Source organism: Callionymus lyra, chromosome 1 (assembly GCF_982586985.1).
Source record: "Callionymus lyra chromosome 1, fCalLyr1.hap1.1, whole genome shotgun sequence".
NCBI classification, from domain to species: Eukaryota; Metazoa; Chordata; class Actinopteri; order Syngnathiformes; family Callionymidae; genus Callionymus; species Callionymus lyra.
Window position 1 is genome coordinate 45,491,548 of NC_141818.1, and position 19,127 is coordinate 45,510,674.

General features: G+C 38.4%; 2 protein-coding genes across 2 annotated transcripts in view; one reads left to right on the top strand and one right to left on the bottom strand.

Annotated features, from left to right (window-relative positions):
• The window catches only part of sun2 (Sad1 and UNC84 domain containing 2), a 332,438-nt gene that overhangs the window by 228,619 nt on the left and 84,692 nt on the right, over positions 1-19,127 (top strand). The window lies entirely within an intron of this gene.
• cacng2b (calcium channel, voltage-dependent, gamma subunit 2b) overlaps positions 1-19,127 on the bottom strand; it is a 57,092-nt gene that overhangs the window by 6,714 nt on the left and 31,251 nt on the right. Inside the window, exon 2 of the mRNA XM_087810008.1 lies at positions 9,474-9,557. Coding sequence (XP_087666134.1) covers positions 9,474-9,557 — 84 coding nt within the window. The remainder of the gene's footprint in view (positions 1-9,473; positions 9,558-19,127) is intronic.

The window sequence follows — 19,127 nt, forward strand, 5'->3', positions numbered from 1 at the left end:
CAAGAAAAGACCATTGAGACCAAGATAAGATCAAGGCTGTTTAAGAGCAGAACAAAAAAAACAAACATAAATTATCTCTCTCTCTCTGGCATCATGAGTTCTGAGATCAGTACATACATAAATATATATATATACACATTGAAACATTCATTTTCTTGTAGACCTTCACCTATTACTCGGCGCTTTCCTTTGTTTGAAATCTTCAGACAGTTGGTTACGTTCACTAAAGCAGATCAAATATTAAGGTGACCTCGGCGCGGGGACTGCACCAAGCATCCACTCCCCCTCCTCGTCCATGCCATTTGTTTTAACCCCATCTCCTCTCCTTCATTGACGGGCTGTCAGGGCAAATTGTCTTCAAGGTGGAAAGCGTCTCACAGCGTTTGCCGCACAACACGTTTTTTTTCAAGAGTAAGCGGAAATGCCTTCCGTCACACACACCTGTGCTACATGTGATTTATCTCGCACTCGGGAGGAGATTCTTTGCTGTATCGAGGGCTTATACAACTGCAGCAACGATATGTTTGAGATCAAACTCAAGCGGTCGGTGGCTCCGATCTCAATTTTGAACCACAGTACGGAGGTTCGAAATCGTAGACAGCTGATTTAATTTTTGGGATTAAGCACATTAAGTTGTATCCAACGGGGTGAGATTTAGTTGAATCGACACTAGGTGACAACACATCTCTGTAAACCAGGGCAGTTCAATTACACATTTAGTTGGCCCAGATTTTAAATCAGGAACTTAAGCAGGTCCAGATTTTTTTCACTGGCCTGTAAGCAGCATTTAAAGTGATAGTGTACTCAAAATTCTAATTTTCATTTCCCACTGTCCCTCTTAGGGTTGGGATTATTGGAGTATTTTTCCTTTTTTGAGTTATAGACCAAAATGTTCATTTTAATGTAGCGACTGGAGCTCAATTGTCAAGGAATTGTTCAGAAAAAATAATAACAAATCTGTGTATTTAAAGTCTGACAACATTGCAAGTGTCGAATGCACAAGATTAACACTGATAACCCGGTAGTTTATGCCAAAAACAAGCTTAAAATATAGATTTCTGTAATTTTTTTCTGAACAATTCCTCATGCCAAGGCTTTATTACCAGAGGGACGTCAGAGACGAGCAGTATGGAGGTTTTTTGGATGTTTTTAAGTGTCTTTTTGGAACAAGATGAAGACGAGTAGTATCAGTCACTACATTAAAATGAACAAACATTTTTGTCTATAACTCTAACAAAGGAATAGATTGCTCTGAAATAATCCCAACCTTTGTAAAAATGTGTGTTTTGGGTGAACTATCACTTTAATTATGAGTTTAAACATACACAAAAATGAAAAAAAAAAAACATTTATTCGTTATTACCAAATTAAATTTGGTCAAATCTGACCCAATCATATCAAACGGTGCAAAGGTTCGGTTTCGGCATAATAAAAAAGTACCTTTAAATTCAAGCAGGGTACAACCCGCTGTCAACATGATCATTCATGTGTTGAGAAACACATTTCTTTACAGGTGGTATCAGGAATATTTACATCTAATATTTTCGCAACTACATGCAGCATTCTGGATCGAACGTAACTAGGCAACACAGAGTGTTGCATTTGTGGTCAGAGATACTGCAGGAAGTTGTGTAGAAATATCTGTAGGCTCGCTGAGCAAGTTTTTACTCGCGGTTATCTTGGCTTTTCTGGTTCGGCCACTCAGGGATTCCTTCTGGGCAACCATTTGAAAATTGGCAGGACAAGCAGTTGCGACAGTTGTATTAGTTTGAAAAACTTAACCTACTTTTGGTCCGTTGACATTTCTATCCACATTTAAAGATGAATCTTTAATGTATTTATTGTCTCCCTCCATCTTATTTCTGATCTCCTTCCAGTCGGGTCCAACATCGTCGGACCCGTCGACAGCTTTGTGACCTTGGCCGAAAACAGCATTAGCATAAAAGCTGCCTCAGCGTTTAAAGGCTGATTTTGGAGGCTAAAATGAGGCGGGCACAGAGATTTGATTAGAGAGCTTTGTAATTTAGATCTTGGCCTTCCCTGACTCGCCGCAACTCTCCAGAGGACGGGAGAGACAAAGACACAAAAGCCAGAGCAAAAGTAAACGGCATAGTTGAAAATTCAAATACTTGTCAGTGTAACCTTTTCCTTTTTAGAGTTATCGACAAAAATGTACGTCCATTTTTAACATAAACATAGAAACATTATTGTTAAACTATTTTCCGAAGGAGACCTCCAGACCTCCAGAGGGATCAATTAAGTTTTATCCATCTATCTCTAGTCTTTATCTTCGTCCAAAAAGACACTTAAAACCATCCAAATACCTCCATACTGCTAGCCTAGAACAACCCTCTTGCATTAAAGCCTTGACAAAACTTAAATACATATGTAGTTTTTATGTTTATTTTAACAAATATTGTTCATAACTGCATATTTCAATGGCTCACCAATTTATTCACCACTAAGATATGGATGGAGTTTCTGTGGCCGACCCAATACTGTTACTCAATCATGGTTATGAAGCCAATCTACGATGGCGGCCATGTTGGAAATGCGGACCATGCCAGACCCTGGTCAAGCAGTGGAGTTCGAGTGGGATTCTTTCTGATTGGGCCATGAAACCGCGGCCATTTAGTGTAAACTACAGCAGCTTATACCGAGTACACCTGACTACAGACCTGAGTTCGGGGCGGAGCCTACCGTTGTTTGTACACTTGTCAGTCAAGTCGTCCACCATTTTGCAATGCAGGGAAATTGATTAATGGGAAAAGAACTATTATTATTTACAGTTTCAACCACTTTCAATTAATTCAAACTCCTTATGACGGACTTAGATGTCGTCTGTCGTAGAGACTTTTGTTTGTGTGATAGAAATAAGTTGATGTGTGTTTATTTATGACGTCGCCGTTACTGCTGTTTTTGGGGATCTTCTCATGGGTCTATTTCTTTTGTCATTATAACCAGACATTTAAGTCGCGATTATTGGATTTGTGTTTAAAACCCAAACTGTTTAATGAACCAGGTTTTAAATAGTTTTAAAGATTAAAATGGAAAATAATCATCTTTTCACTTCACTCCTGCCTCCAAACTTAGAATTAAACAATCTTATATCACGAGGAATGAACGAGTCCCTGAGTCTATTAGTGTTGCATCATGGGAGGAGCATTCGTTCACTCCATGTGCTTCTCTGCTCACTGACGACAGTGTTCAGAGGACGACTGTCTCAAACGTGTTCATTCGTGATGTAAAAGTATTTTATTTTCCTCTGAGCGCTTACATCATTTATGGATTGAACAGTTCAGGATTGTGCGTTCAATAATTTGGAGGAGTTTGTGTTGAGATTAGAAAAATGTTTAAATGATTGTACCTGAAAACAGAGTTTTAGCTAAAAAAAAAAAAAAACAACTCAAAAGACGAAAGCTGTGAATATGTACAGTATATATAAAAAATAATTTAATCTGGTGACTTGTTCTGGGTTTCTACAAATATAAAATCTACACAAATAGTTTTTAAGCAACACAATAAGAAGATGTGTAACCGACTGATAACAACCCCAAGATTATTGTGCAATTACACTGTTCTATGGTCAAACCTCTTTGTGCGTTTACCCTTCAATCAATTGCTTGGTTCTACTGCAGTAGTGTATATGTGTGTGTATATGTGTGTGTGCGTGTGTGTGTGTGTGTGTGTGTGTGTGTGCCGGACTGACTTATGGTTTCATTAGATGCAGCAGAGGAAAGCCTTGTAATTGTGGCTGAATTATAGAGTTGTGGGTTGACACCGCCATGGGAGCTCCTTGGGTAAACACATCCACAGACACACACTTGACGCACAAACAATAGTGCAGTTCTGCATCAGACACACACGCACACACACACACACACACCCACACACAAACACGCCACTGGCTCAACAAGCTGCACAAAGTGAACACACTCATCGATCAGCCTCCCACCCACTCACTTGCTCGCTCTTCTGTTCTAAATAGGGTGTTTCCCACACACACACACACACACACACACTTATACACGCAATGTAACTTTTAACTCACACACACCGTCCACGTGGGAGAGTCCAGCGGCAAAGAACATGTGGTACTGAACAACAACTACAGGGGAAAAGTGGTGTACGAATGTGTTATGTTGTCTTGAGTGGACTCCAGCCAAAGAACACGAAGTACCTCATGACGACTAAAATGACATGTATGTTATAAAAAAACACTTCCCGATGATGTGCGTTTGTTTTCTACTTGTTGTGCTGCCGGTCATTTTTCGTACCGTGTTACTCATGCTAATCGTGATATGCCTCAATGTCGTCACTCCGCCGCCCCCAAAAATAGCTGCAGTGACGTCGGCAAGACCAGTGACATCATCAGTGGGTGACTTCACGTGTCTCCGGGCGTCTCGATCGGAGAATCGGCGTCATAAGTAGAACCCCGCCGTCTAATTATAGCAGCCGCGGCGAGGATAAACACGACTTCCACTTCAGAGGGAGTCAGCTTCGTGCGTGTCAGGGATGTATGTGTCTTTCGGTTAAAACAAAAAAAAAATAAAGGTCACTGACCTTAAAAGGAAATTGCACCAAAGATGATACTGTGAGTCATGCGACAATAGAAGTAGTCGTCGATTATCCATACATTATGAAACCATATGATTTGTTGTATTTATTTGTCACCTTGTCAAGGGTGTGATTGTTGGGATCTGTCCGTCAAAATCACTCATTGACGGATGTTTCAATGAAGATGTTAAAAATAGGATAAGAAACCAACTTTTTTGGATTGAGAAAGGTTTTTTAAACATTGTTTATTCTATGTCCATACAGCGCAAGCTAGAACTGGCGCTGACTTGCTATCAATGATTTAGAAAATAAAAAATAAATAAAAGTACGGCAACAATATTGGACTACAAAACAACTTGGTAGGGGTCTGAAAGATTACCTACGTGTAGAATGCACTCGCTTCATAAGATCAATTTCTTGTGTAAGTAAGTAAGTCATTTATATTTGTAGAGTGCTTTTCCAGACCAGGGTCACAAAGCCAGAAACTAAGATAATGGCTACACTCAATGTTTAAGTTACTGTAAGGAAGTAAGTAATATTTGTAGAGCGCTTGTTGTAGTGATGAGAGAAGTTTCAAATGTTGTAGAAAGTCTTCCTCTCCAAGATGCAGTAAGTCCTTCATCATGACCACGTTTTGAACGTATTACTTTATAAAGTTCTCCCCCGTCTGAAATCCGGGCGAACAAGAGGTTACGAGAGTCCATTATGACGTAATAATGGCTTCACTCCTCCTCCAGCCAAATGTGATCACGCCCCACTTTGTTCATATAATGAGTGCCTTGGAGATGGAGACTTCCTGCGATTGAGGAAGTTCAGTGAGATAGCTAGGTTTTTGACCAATTACAGCAGAGTGGGTGTGGTTATGGTCAACAGGATTTTATTTGATTTTGATTTTGTTTATTTTACAAGTGTTTTCAGTGGGCGGGGTCTTTACATAATTTTCTAATGTCAATACTAATTCAAACAGACACACGCTGATGATACAATAAAGGTCAAAGATCAATTTAAGACACACCAACATCGACACATTAGTTGACCTTTACACCCACAATTCACACGAGACCACCTGTCCCGCTTGATTCATTGACATTGTTTTCTTTTTGCTTGGTTAAAAACCAGCGTCGTCAGTGACCTTCCACCATGTTGTGCTTATCTAGGTCTAGCCTGGAGAAGATATGCATCTGAAGAGTCTTTGGTCCCTGTTTAGTTTGCTAATAAGCAATCTTACTGATTTATGAATAAAATACAGATTTCATCTACTTCATGTTTTGATCTTGCTGAAGTGGGTGTCGCTGTGGACTGAGGTGGGATGTAATGAAGCCTCAGACGGTGGAGGCGACGTTAACCGACGAAGTTGTGGTGAATGTATTTGTGTGCATGAGATGGTGCATGAAGGGCTTTCCCAGACCAGTTCCGATGCGGAGTTAAAGGGCTTCCACTGCTGACCCATGACTCGTTTTCATATCATTTTTGTTCTACTGATTATTACTGTCTAAGAGTTTTTTTTTTAAAAGATTTTATCTGTATATCAGCCTGTGACTCTTGACACGTCAATACGCTTGTTTCAGTCAAGTTTACCCAAAAAGTTAACCTATAAACTAGTGGCGAAAGTGTCTTCATATGAAGGTCTGTCTATGAATATAAAGCCAACATTAAACAAGTCAGCTGTATAAAAAAGATGTCGTTTTGTTATTTCCTTTAATCTATGCTCTTTATATTTGCACTTTGTTATCTCTTTGCACTTTCATCTTTTAACTTGCACTTTGTTGTTGTTCTTGATTTTTTTTCTTTTTAAACTTCTGTACCTTCTACCGTCTGCTGTGATCTGGAAATGTAATTTCCCGAAGGAGATCTCCAGAGGGATGAATAAAGTCAATCTAATCTAAGATATTTCAACTTTAATTTCCTTTGATCGTTCAACACTACTCTTATGTTAAATGATATAATATTCACCTTGAAAAATAAGATGCATTTAAGTCAAACGTGAGATAAAAATCAACAAAGTGTGTTTGAATTTGAATGAAGTGTACAATTGTGTTTTTCTTCAAGTATTCTTCAAGTGTGTGTTAACGGTGAAGATCAGCTTCAAACAGGATGATTCATCTTGTCGTCATAATATGGCGATTTTCTTTCGCCTACAACGAAACCACTCGGCTATGAAAGCCAGAGACGACGTCGAGAGACGACCCACGACTCCGTCTCCTGTCTCCTCATGAAGAGATGAAGGGATGAAACAATGGCCGACGGTGCTGCCACGTTCAGGGCAGTGGAGACCAGATCCTTGCTGTCGGCGAACATCCACTCTCATGACAACAATGCGACACGTCACGCACATGTCTGTTGTTATGCATACGCACTCAAATGTTGTCTGATTTCCCACTTCAGCAGTGCCCTTGTTAGAAAACACTCCATCAGAAGAATGTGTGTCTCACGGAGCCTATTATTGAAATGAAACTCATAACTGATGTCGGTTAATAACCCAACAGCTTAGTACAAATTGTCATCGCAGTTACAAACTCTTTCTGTGACAAAACATTTCTGCACAGCGATGAGCCTGGAGTCTATTACTGCTGTCTGAATTAATTTCCCTTGCAAGCACAGCGGAGGAATCTCACATTAACCCGACTCAAGACAGTCGTATAGACTTGTAATTATTGTGTCTATCTGTTTGAATCAACCAATTAGAGAATGAAAACCCTTTTAAAAACAAAAAAAGTACTCTACCAATCCTAGGAAGTGGATTCTCCCGATCTGACCATCGATCAATAGTTAAGAGAATAAGTTGAATTAAGCATCATAAATCGTCCAAATCCAAGTTCTTCTTGGCATCTGAAGATCGGAAGAATGCCTGGTTATTATTCCTTCCATGTCCCTCCTCTCTACTAGTGCTAATTGTAAATAGTGAAGCCAAAACAAGGTACTGAAAATACATTCAACTTCACATCAGAGAGTCTATACACAGGTCATGTGTTTAATCCGTTAAATATCTTTAAAAAACGTCTGCCTATTTTATTATAATATATTTAAAAAAAACAACAACCAATGATGCAATATTTTCCTGATAATTTCCTTTGCACCATATTTATATATATACACACCATTTTTATATATATACAGTATATATATATATATTTTAAGATGTTTAATTTCAGACGTATATCTGTTTTTTATCATGATTTTTCTGCTTTTATTTCTGCTCAAGATGTTTGATCACTCAACGATGTCTTGAACTTATTACTTTATAAAGTTCTCCCACCGTCTGAAATCTGGGCGAACGAGAGGTTACGAGAGCGGAGTCCATTTTGACCTAATAAGGGCTTCACTCCTCCTCCAGCCAGCTGTTATCACGCCCCGCTTTGTTTATACAACGAGTCCATTGGAGGTGGAGACCTCTGGGATTGATGACACGCGGTGACAAACCTCAACTTTTGACCAATCACGTTATAATCGTGTGAATGTGATAGGCTGAAGAATATGTTAAGAAATAAAAGCCCTTTATTTCAATGATATTTCAATTGTACAGAGTATAACAAATAATAAAAATGATACATGATACAAGTAAAAATAAATGTTTTTTACGGGAAAATTTTAGGAGGTTGGTCTTGGTTGTCATGGAGACCTCAAGGTAATTTTTTATTTTTTTTTTTAACCTCAAATCATCAACCATAAACTCTTAAAGCCAATCAAATAAGCTTCAAAATAAAAGGTTCTAAACCAAAATCTCAACTTGTCTACCGCCTCTGTTTGGGTCTCGCTCCACTCAAGCATCTGCCGGATGGTCGTGAAGGCCTCAGTGGAGATGGACAAACAGATGGATGGAGAAGGGAGGAAGTAAGGGATACACGGAAGACAGAAGAAGAGGGAGATGTGTGACCCACATAGAGGAGCCTGGAGTATTTATAGAAAAAAAGTGTCCTAATTGGTTAACCGCAGGGAGAGCGACAACACTGCACTGGTAGCCTAGTCCTTGTCCTCCACCCGCTCAACCTTTCCTCCGCTTTCCACCGCCACCAAGTCCGTCGTTCATTTGATCCTTGAATATTATAAATCAGATCCATCAATCCTAATCATTTGATCATTTCGAAAACTAATTATTCAGCATTGATCCATTTTTTTTTTTAAATGAATCAAACACGTAAAATAATTAGAACACAAGTTAAAGACTGTTTTGACACATATGCTGTAAAGAAATAGTATAAATGTATAACTAAGAGTCTAATACAAACATCTCAGAGGCGTCTTGAATCTTCGGAAGATGTTCTCTGTCTATTAGAGAGCGAAGTGGCTTTTTGATTTATTGCCCCAATAAACATTTGTCTAATGAGTTCATGACCTAATTTTCCAGTTTTCTCCAGAACAGAACCAGCTTGTTCCCTAAATTATGTCTTAAGCTCACCTTTGATTCTGTCTTAAAAACTATTTATGTTTGAGATTGAAATAGTCATGACTGTTCGTAATGAACATGTATTAAAGTAGTTTCTCACAGAAAAAAGCTTGGTTATCAATCTTATATTGCATTTATCTTCTTAACGTATAATTGTCTTGTGATTTGACCTCAATTGATATACTTTAATTAAAAATATTTGCACTGTGTATTCATTTAATTGTTAATCTTCAAATGGGTAATTTGAGCACCACGGTAGGGAAGATGTTTGGGCCAAAGACTGGTATCTTATATCCATATAAACATATCTACACAAATAACCATTGAACACAAGATTGGTCGTCACTAACATCTGCAACAAACAAGATACGAATCGTACGTCGGACTTATCTTTCTCAGCAATCTACACAAGTCGAGTCAACTTTAACTTCACTGCTTTCGCGTGACTCTCCTCCCGGAATTCATGCGTCCAAAGAGATTCTGAGGATATGTGGTGTTCATAAGACTCCCAAAAAATGAAGAGAGAACTCACGTAAGAAGTACTCGGAAGCATCCGCCGCGTAGTCTGCGTCTTCTGGGAAGTGATCTATCTGCTTACACATCCCTTTATAGGAACCTGAGGACAGAAGAAAACAGTGAAGTTTAGTTTTTCATCCAGATGTTGGTTTCAATCATTAGGGAAGTGGCTTGTTTTGTGTGAAATTACTGGTCTTGGAGTTCCTCCTGTGTTACGTTGGTAGTTTCACGCGGTTAAACCAAAAAGATTCCTAAAGTTACTGCAACTTTTCCAAATCTCCAAACTACGAAAAACACTTGTAACTCAAATCTTTGAATCACTGTGAATGCGATCAAGAACCTTTTGGCCTCTCAAGACGGTGAAAATAACAACTATAGCGTCTAAAAATTCAAAGTTTACAAGCCTGGATGCGACCACCCAAAATCAAATAAAGCACTAAACTGCTAAATATCAAGAAAAACAGTTTTACTTTGTTTGTTTTATTGCTTTTTATTTGCTCAGAGCCTGTTCACGAGGTAAACAAAGGGCACCAGGCTCATCATGAACCAAAAGTGTAGTGAAGTGGTCTCAAAAAAGTGCACCCTCCAAGGAAAGCAAATATTTGTGTGTCCTTTTTGGTCTTTCATTCTAAAAAGGGAAATTAAAATGTCCTTTTCGAAAAGAAATTGCTCCGGAAATCATTGAGAGAAACTTCTAAACCAAAGTGCTTAAATGGGAGTTGGAGAAGGAAGAAGTGAAGCAATCAAAAGATGTGAAAACTGGGGAGTTAATCATGCTGCTCATTAAAATGAGCCTGTTTTTGTGTGTCTAGCCTTGTTGAGCTTAATTGTGTGTCCTCCAAAACCACGACGATTAAACGGGCCCTTGCTAATTGACAATTGAACCTGCAAGCCTTGTGCCCCAGGCTTAAATGAACATCCATTACACACATATTTTGGATGCAGGTGCACACCCAGGGGGCGATATCGTACGTGGTACGGCATCACCAAAAACAATTTTGTTACTATCAAAGTAATATATTAACTGTCCTAAATGAGTTAGGTATCTATAATGTCGTTATTCCTCTTTTATTATGCTATGTTGTTTTGTCCATGTCCCTCCTCTCTTTTAATGGCTTTCTTTTGATGGTTGGATGAAACCATCTGCCACTACTTTCGCTTCCTGGTTCTACTCTGACCGTCCATACGTCCATGTTGGTAAAGTTGACCTCGCTATTGTTCCTCCTTTATCGTGCATTCCTGGTGCCTGAGCTTCTTGTAGTAGCTTTTCTGGAAGTGTTTGTGTGTTGACCGCTACGCTATTTCTTTGTTTCCTTCAGTTAGAATTCTGCAGTCTTTAGTTTTTTTAGACTTCTGATTTAGATGCCTTTGGTTTTCTTTTGACGTCCTTTGTTTTGTTGGTTTATATATTTTTTTTAAACAAGGTTGAGGTTTGTCACCGCGTGTCATCAATCCCAGAGGTCTCCACCTCCAATGGACTCGTTGTATAAACAAAGCGGGGCGTGATAACAGAGGAGTGAAGCCCTTATTACTCTTGTTGTATTGAGTATTCCTTGTATTCCAGCTACTACACATGGGTTCATTGAATTGAGTAAAAACGAAAAATGCTTCGAAAACGATATACTCAAACACAACATATTTCACCAACCAGACATGATCCCGCAAAAGGCCAAACACCTTTCAAGAAAACTACTGTTTTGTCAGCTTACGTTTCCGTGAAGGGACTTCCTTGCACTGCCACTGTGTTGCTGCATTTGCTTTTATCCCACATTATGTCAGACATCCATTTACTCACTTACTGCCAGGCACCAACTCGAATCATCTCCTCTTCCCGCATCACTCCACCTCTTCCCTTCATTCTCTCCTCCAACGCCTGCCCACCCAATGCTGCAGCACAAGCTCACGTATGCTGGAATTGATGTTCTCTCCTGCTCTTTATTGCGATGACAAAAACCTCCATTATTAAGATGGTGGGTTTACAAGAGAGGAGCCACATTATTTTTGTAACCCGGGTGGAAAAATGCAGGTTCTGTTTAAAGTTAGGCAAGATTTAGATGCGCCAGACTTCCCTCTCCAGGGAAACCGTTTCAAGCTTTTCTATGGGGAACGCATCACTTATTTGGAAAGCAATTCACGAACAATCTGACGCACAGATGTCACACCTACCGTTGAGGATACTTCTTCAACCCAATTGGCCTTTATCATTGTGACGCTAATCAGAGCTTATGATACTGATGTGAGCGGGGAAACTATATCTTGTTAAGGTGTTTCTTTAATAGTGTCACCATGTCCTGGTATCATTTAAATGATCTCTAAGTTAATGCAGAACTCATTGCTAATATGGATTTCAACCCGGTTGGGTCGTCTCAGTAAGTTAGGAGTGGCCTAATGGCAGCGCTGATTCATTTATTCAAACTTGTCTTTAACATGGGTTTAAAATTAAACTATTTTAAAATTGGAATAAAAAAAAAGGAAAATATCAGTGGTTTTATTCAAACTAAAAGACCCCATCATTTACGTAAAGGGAAACTAATGTTCATGTTACGAATCTTCAAGTCTTCCTCTCCGAGATATATAATAGATTAATAATAGGAAAAAAAAATCAACTTTTAGAATTTTTAATCATTATTTACTTCCATTTGGATTGAGAAAGGTTTTTTCGATGACTGGTCGATAGAGCGTGAGAGCACAGGCTGGAACTGGCACTGGCTATCAATGATATAACAATTAAAACATATATTGTATCATATCGCAAAAATAAAAGTAGAGCAACAATATTGGATTCCAAAACAACAACTTGGTAGGGGTCTTCACTTATAGTCAGTCCCTTATCATGACCACGTTTTAAAGTTATTGCTTTATAAAGTTCAATAATCTAAGCGAATGAGAGGTTACGAGAGTCCATTATGAGATAATAATGGCTTCACTCCTCCTCAAGCCAGCTGTAATCACGCCCCGCTTTGTTTAAATAACGAGTCCCTTGGATGTAGACACCTCCAGGATTGATTAGGTGCGGTGACAAACCTCAACGTTTGACCAATCACACTAGAGTGGGTGTAGTAATGGTAAAAAAGATTTTATCCAGAATCCAGAAAAAAACAAGAGTTTTTTAGTGGGCGGGGCTTACGCGCATTTACTCATTTTGTACAAACACACATCAGACAAGGTGAGAAGAATAGAGATCCAGGATCTATTTAAGACACACTTAAATCAACACATTAGTCTCCCTCTAAGGACTCATTTGTCGTCTCGTCAAAAGCTGAAACTCTTTAACTCAAGCTTCTGCACAAGAAGTAAGAGAACAAAATCAACCGCACAGAAGATATAGAGCAACAAAGTTGCCGTTAATGGCTTAGTTTATCCATAGTTCACTCATGTTCATTTTAATGTAGCTACTGGAGCTCAGTCGTCTTCATCTTTGTCTAAAAAGAGACTTAAAAACATCCAAATACCTCTGTACTGCTTGTCTGTAACGTCCATCTTGGTTTGAAGCCTCAATGAGAAGAGTTGTTCTTGAGATAAATGAATATATTTTATTTCTATATTTTAAGCTCCTTTGTAGCAGGAGTTTAGAGAATAACATGCAATACAGTCAGGAAACACTCCAGGTAAATATTGTGAGTTCTTCAAGTGTAGACTGTATGCGCTCTGGAAGCACTCTTGATATTTACACACAGTACTTCCTGTCTGTGTTGCATATTTGGATGTCATTTTGGAAGACGAAGACTAATGCTGTGTCTCAAATCGCATACTTCTCTTAGTATACTAGAAGTTAGTATGCATCAGTTTAGTGTACGTACTAACTAGTACGCAAATTCTCCACAAATAGTATGTCTCAAATCAAACTCTGCTGCTACACACTAACAGGAAATGACGCGACTGCTTCTTCTTCTACTACTATTTAACGATGGTTTCAACCAGCTGTTGGAACACTATCGCCACCTGCTGGCAGCACGTTTTGCAAGTTTGGAACAAGAAATAAAGGAAAAATATGAGAAACGAAATATCGCGATATATTTAAGCTGGTATCAGCACCGAAGACGTGTCATCCTCCTACTGCTCCTGAAAATGCACCTGTAAGTATATGAATATATATATATATATATATATATGACGTAACTTCCGTTTACAACGTCACTAAGATGGAGTCGTTTAGGGTGGATAGTGTCCATCGATCCATACTCAGTTTTGTGGGCGTTTTGGTGACAATTTAGTGTGCATCGAGCACTAAATTTTGCATTGATTTGATTTGAGTCACAGCATAAGACAACTTCGATCCAGTAGCTACATTAGTTGAAGTCCTGATCCCGTTTGTCTTGCCCACTTCCTCTTGTGCTTCTGACTTGATAGCCTGGATTTGTGTCACCTGTGTCTTCGTCACACCTGTTCCCCTTGATTGTTGTGTGTTTAAAAAACCCTCCTTTGTCCGTCTCCGTTGACGTCAAAGAATTCGTGCTCTCTTACTGTGTATTCAGTTGAGCTGGCTCATGTTTTTGTGCCTCTTTGTCAGTCCTGTCTGCCTGCTCTTTTAGTCGGTGTTTTATAATACAAGAGTTCATTCATTCATCCTGTTCGCTGCCTCTGCATTCGGGTCTCCTGGTCCCAGTGCTGACGATATCAGCATTGACATTATTCTGAAAATAATCTCAACCCTTAGTCATAGACATTGAGTTTGAGTAGAAATAGAGTGGAACTTTGAGTGAACTGTGTCGTCTTATAAGATGTTTTCAGTTCTTCATTCGAGTCTTTTCACAGCTGAAAAGAAAGTGTCTGGATCAACATTCCTACAAGCCATTCCCTTCACGTTCTTCTACAACTCCCACTTGCAAGTTACGTAACTTGGTTATGCTACAAACACTCAGTGCTTAGGAAAGGGAGAATCCCTCACCTTTTTACTTTGTTACACAAAGCATTGGCTCGAGATAACAAAAAAAAAGGTTAAGAAACATCGCGAGTATCAGACTCAAGGTTTGGGTGTCAAATACGTCTGGCTGAGATTCTTACGCCAAACAAAAGTTAATATGGTGACCAATGGGGGTCACAACCATTCACAACCATTCACCCACACACTCATATATACAGACAATTTCCCCAAGTTCTTTTGGACTGTGGGAGGAAACCGGAGTGCCCGGAGTAAACCCACGCATCAAGGGGAGAACATACAAACTCCACAGAGAAAGGTCACGAGTTGACTCCCTACTAACCTGGAAACAAACCTGTGCTAACCACTGCGCCACCCTGTGCTCCTAAAGAGTGTTTTAGATGAAACGGGACAGAAAAATACTGCCAGTTAAAGACTCGCTTGTTAGACATAAAGTAAGCTTGAGCAAGAACTGAGAATGTTACCGAGTCAGTCATAAAGAAGTTGTTTAATGAGAGTTTGAAGTCACTGGAACTAAGTTAGCGAAGCTTGTATAGTTAGAAAGAAGAGCCGTTATCTTGTAAGTAAGTAAGTCATATATATTTATAGAGCGCTTTTCTAGACCAGGGTCACAAAGCGCTTAAACAATAAAAATAAAAAAAATATTCCCAAAAATATATACTAAAAAGATCAAGATAACAGAGAAAAATACAGAAAATCAGGGAAAAACCTGCACAAATATTGAAAGATTCTGAAAAACATCTACCTTGAGGCAAACAAAATAGAAAAAACTAAAAACAAACAAAAAACATAGAGCATATGAAAAACAGCTTCTTTTTTTCCCCATGTCCTTAATTTCCTGAACATCTGTTTATATAAAAAGTCCTTCTAATAAATACTTGTTATATTTGGAAATAGAAAGGTGTGACTAACGACAAACAGACATGGCTATATTCCTCAGAGCGATTACACATCTCGTCTTGTGAATCACACGTTTGTGAGACGATTGGAAAATAGTGGTGTGTAAAGTGGAACTGAGAAAATACATGACAAAATCCGGAAGCACAATTTTCCTGTTTCTAGAATCGAAAGACAAGTACCGTAATTTCCGGACTATAAGCCGCTACTTTTTTCCCTCGTTCTGGTCCCTGCGGCTTATACAACGGTGCAGCTTTTCTATTATATATTATTATTATTATTATATAATATTATTATATTTTCCCCTAAATTTAGCTGGTGCGGCTTATAGTCAGGTGCGGCTTATAGTCCGGAAATTACGGTAGCAGTCAATGCTGGTAGTCAACTGTGTATCATATATTATATGAATTATAAAATGCCAGTGTTACTTATTTATTTCCCGTAACTCTTGCTTTTGTGTCTCCTTTGACATGTAATGACACCCAAATGGAACTGATCTGCACCTGCAGATGCTGCTTAAGCTTCCTGGTTCCAGTCCACGATGTCAGACTTTCCTTGTTCCTCTGCTTGAGAAGTTGTCCTTGCTATTGTTTAGTTTGATCTTATATAGATTTTGATTTTCCTGCATATTCAATTTTCTACGATTTTGTTGTCAGCCACGTTGTTTTTTTCCATGTTCCATGTTCTTCCTTTTTTTTTTTTTTAAAGGTTCTTCCCTCTGTTTATTCCCCCTGTATTTTTAACTGCTTGGACGAGACCTTTGGTTCCCTGTTTGTTTTGAATTCATGTGTTTAAGAAACACATTCATCTGCACTTAGGTCCAGTCAATTCCGAGAACCACATCTCATATATATATAAGGGGTGTTAAAAAATATTGATATTGCAATATTATTTTCCACGGTACTGTATTTATATTCAACGGCAATGTATAGTTTATTTATCACTATTATTATTAATATTTTTGGCTATCAAATCATATTTTGTGTGAAAAATAAACTTGTTGTATATACAGTATATTTCTTATTTACAATTTAATATACATTTAGCTGTGTTCATTTTTCTATTGGAAATATCTTTCCGGCTGCTATCACTCATGAGGTCCTCTGCAGCTTAAGAAAAATAAAAAAACCTGCGAGATCTCGGCAACGACTGAGGACGAGAGGATACAGTCGCCTCCAGGAGATTTTGCAGCTGAGGTTTGCACATATTTTGGTTTCAAATCAAAGCATTTAGAGTCATGTGGTCTGTAAATTCTGCAACACCAGAGTCAAGTACTCGATCAAGTCAATACTACACATATATACTTGTTACTACAGTAATGAAATATCATGCAATATATTGTATTGTTGCAATAGATTGCCAATACACACCTCTAATAAATATATTCTATCCTAGATCAAAAGTTCAAGAAGTTACTTCATTGTATACTAATTTGTTATTTTAAGCCTTAATATTCTATTATGCAGTTCAAACATACTATGTTATATATAATTAAAATAAATAAGAAGACATGTCCTTGAAATGACCCATATGAATTTAAAGGTTAGGTTCTATGCAGGGCCACATAGTATAAATATTCATTTACACTCGTGTTCCAAGTGACCTCTCCTTCTGTCATCTCCTCAAACTGCTTTATTCACATGAGGCACCTGACTGACGTTGTCATTATGGGGTGTCACTCCTCAAAATTGCTACTGGTAAATTATGTATGTCGTTTAAAGACCTAGACAGACACTATTATTCTGAGACTAACCTGTACGATGAGGGTCAGAACGTCTTGATCGCTTGATCGGCCACTTAAAGTCCCTCCGACGTAGATTTATGTTCAAGGGTCCAGAGACCTTATGATAAGATGATCGATAATAAGATATGATTTTGGAAGGTTAGGGACACTTTGACCTTTTGGCATAAGCATCATGACGGTTGCATCATAGTGTGTGTGTGTGTTTGCACCACAGCCCCAAAACTTTTTTTCTTTTTTACATACGACTTTCAGATATAAAAACTGAGAAAATAAAAAAGACTCTACATTACAAATGCATAATAAAACCATCATATAATTCTGGGCGGGTTTCTCTACAACATGGTCCCATAAAGAGTTTTTTGTTTTACGTATTTTGACTATTTTACAAGCTTATTTTCTGAGTAATTAAAAAAAACCCTCTTATTGTGTCAATAGTCTACTTTCTAATTGGGAGAAACTATGGTCTTTAACAAAAAAAATAAACTCCCTTCAGACAGAATTTATCAATATTACAATATAATTGGCAAAAGATATTATGTCATTCCTTGTAATATATACAGCTGATTGTTAAAAATACATCTTAGTATGGCTCTCTTCAAAGGTGGACCCCGGTTATTCACATTTAGATGCCCAGCAGCATTTCTTAAACACACAAAAAAAAATCTCCAACGTTATTCCCTATTATAGCATAACAGGAGCAATTTATATTGATTCTATGAACCAGCGGCGGAGGCGTCAGGTGGAGGAAGTTCATATATACAGCACAGAGTGGGACGTTCTAAGTAGAAGTTCCTACATCCTTCTAAATCTAAAGGTTCATTCAAGTTTCGCTTTACATCAGGTCTCAAAATGCAACATTTTATATCATTTAAAGGAGAACACTCAGGTTGTATTATATTTTTCCAAAACCTTTGCGTTATGTGTAAAAAGGACTATTCCACCTACTCATCTTTGACTGACTCTCTGTGTATGTTACGTTGTTTACAAACTATTTTGAGTCACCACAGTAACTAAATGTCAGTCCGTGGAGCATAAAGGCTAATGTATAATAATTAATATAGCAGGAAATTGAATTGAATAAATGTTGAAACTAATAACCAACTGTCGCACTAACTTGTCTCCAGTCATGATCTTTTTTTCTTTCTGTGACGTTGGAACATACATTTCGGTTCATAAAGAATCAGGATTCTGGCGACAATCAGCGCCTGATTTCTCTTCATACAAACCACCTTTGTTCACTTTTGAACTGGACTTGCACGCTCTGGAACCACAGACTTGATGATTTACTAAGATTGATCCTGGAAATTGAAACGGGTGCACAGTGTTAGATTTATCCCTGTTTTTTGTATTAATATTTTCACTTTTTCAACGTTTGTAGCTTGAGCAGTGTCGAGAGATCAGAAATGATTATTCTCTTTTGTCAATCATCTTCAAACTAGCATCACAAAATTGTATTTTAACTGTTGTTTCGTCATTTAAAAACAACCATGCAGGGACGACAAATAAGCATCCACTGATGCGATCACTCCGCACTTCAATCAATGCAGCCATGTGTGCACAATTACACATGCACAATGTGATGCGTTGAACATAGACACCAATACTGTTTGAAGAAGTGCTGACCACTTGAAAAATGAGTTCACTGAACATGCTCAAAAAAAAAAGCTGGATTCATAATTTCCCAGGTAACCCTTGTTTGGCCTCTGGGTCAAGGTGAACGACCTCTGCCACTGCATGAGTATTTCTGGAAGCCAGGGGTTAAAAACAGATCTCCTGGACGAGTGGATGCCCAACATCCATCTGACCACAACTACAAACATGTGACAAACCTCAAATCAAATGTTAAAAACGTATCTTGTATTAAGTTTTGTTGCATGTTCAGCAGTGCTCCACCAGAACATTCTCTTATAATGATGGATCATTATAAATGTAGGGTTAAAGTTCAAACCCAAGGCTCATTTTCGACTGTGAAACCGTGTGTGCCTTGGGCGTCTGAGAATTGGAACACTGTGTAGTCATGTGGCACCGAACAAAATCGGTTAATATGTGGTTAATTCTATTATTTCTTTTTTCTTTTTTTTGGCAGAACACCGTGCCACCACAGAACAAGAGACCAGATGATGAGAGACCATCCCAGTACCAGGTGT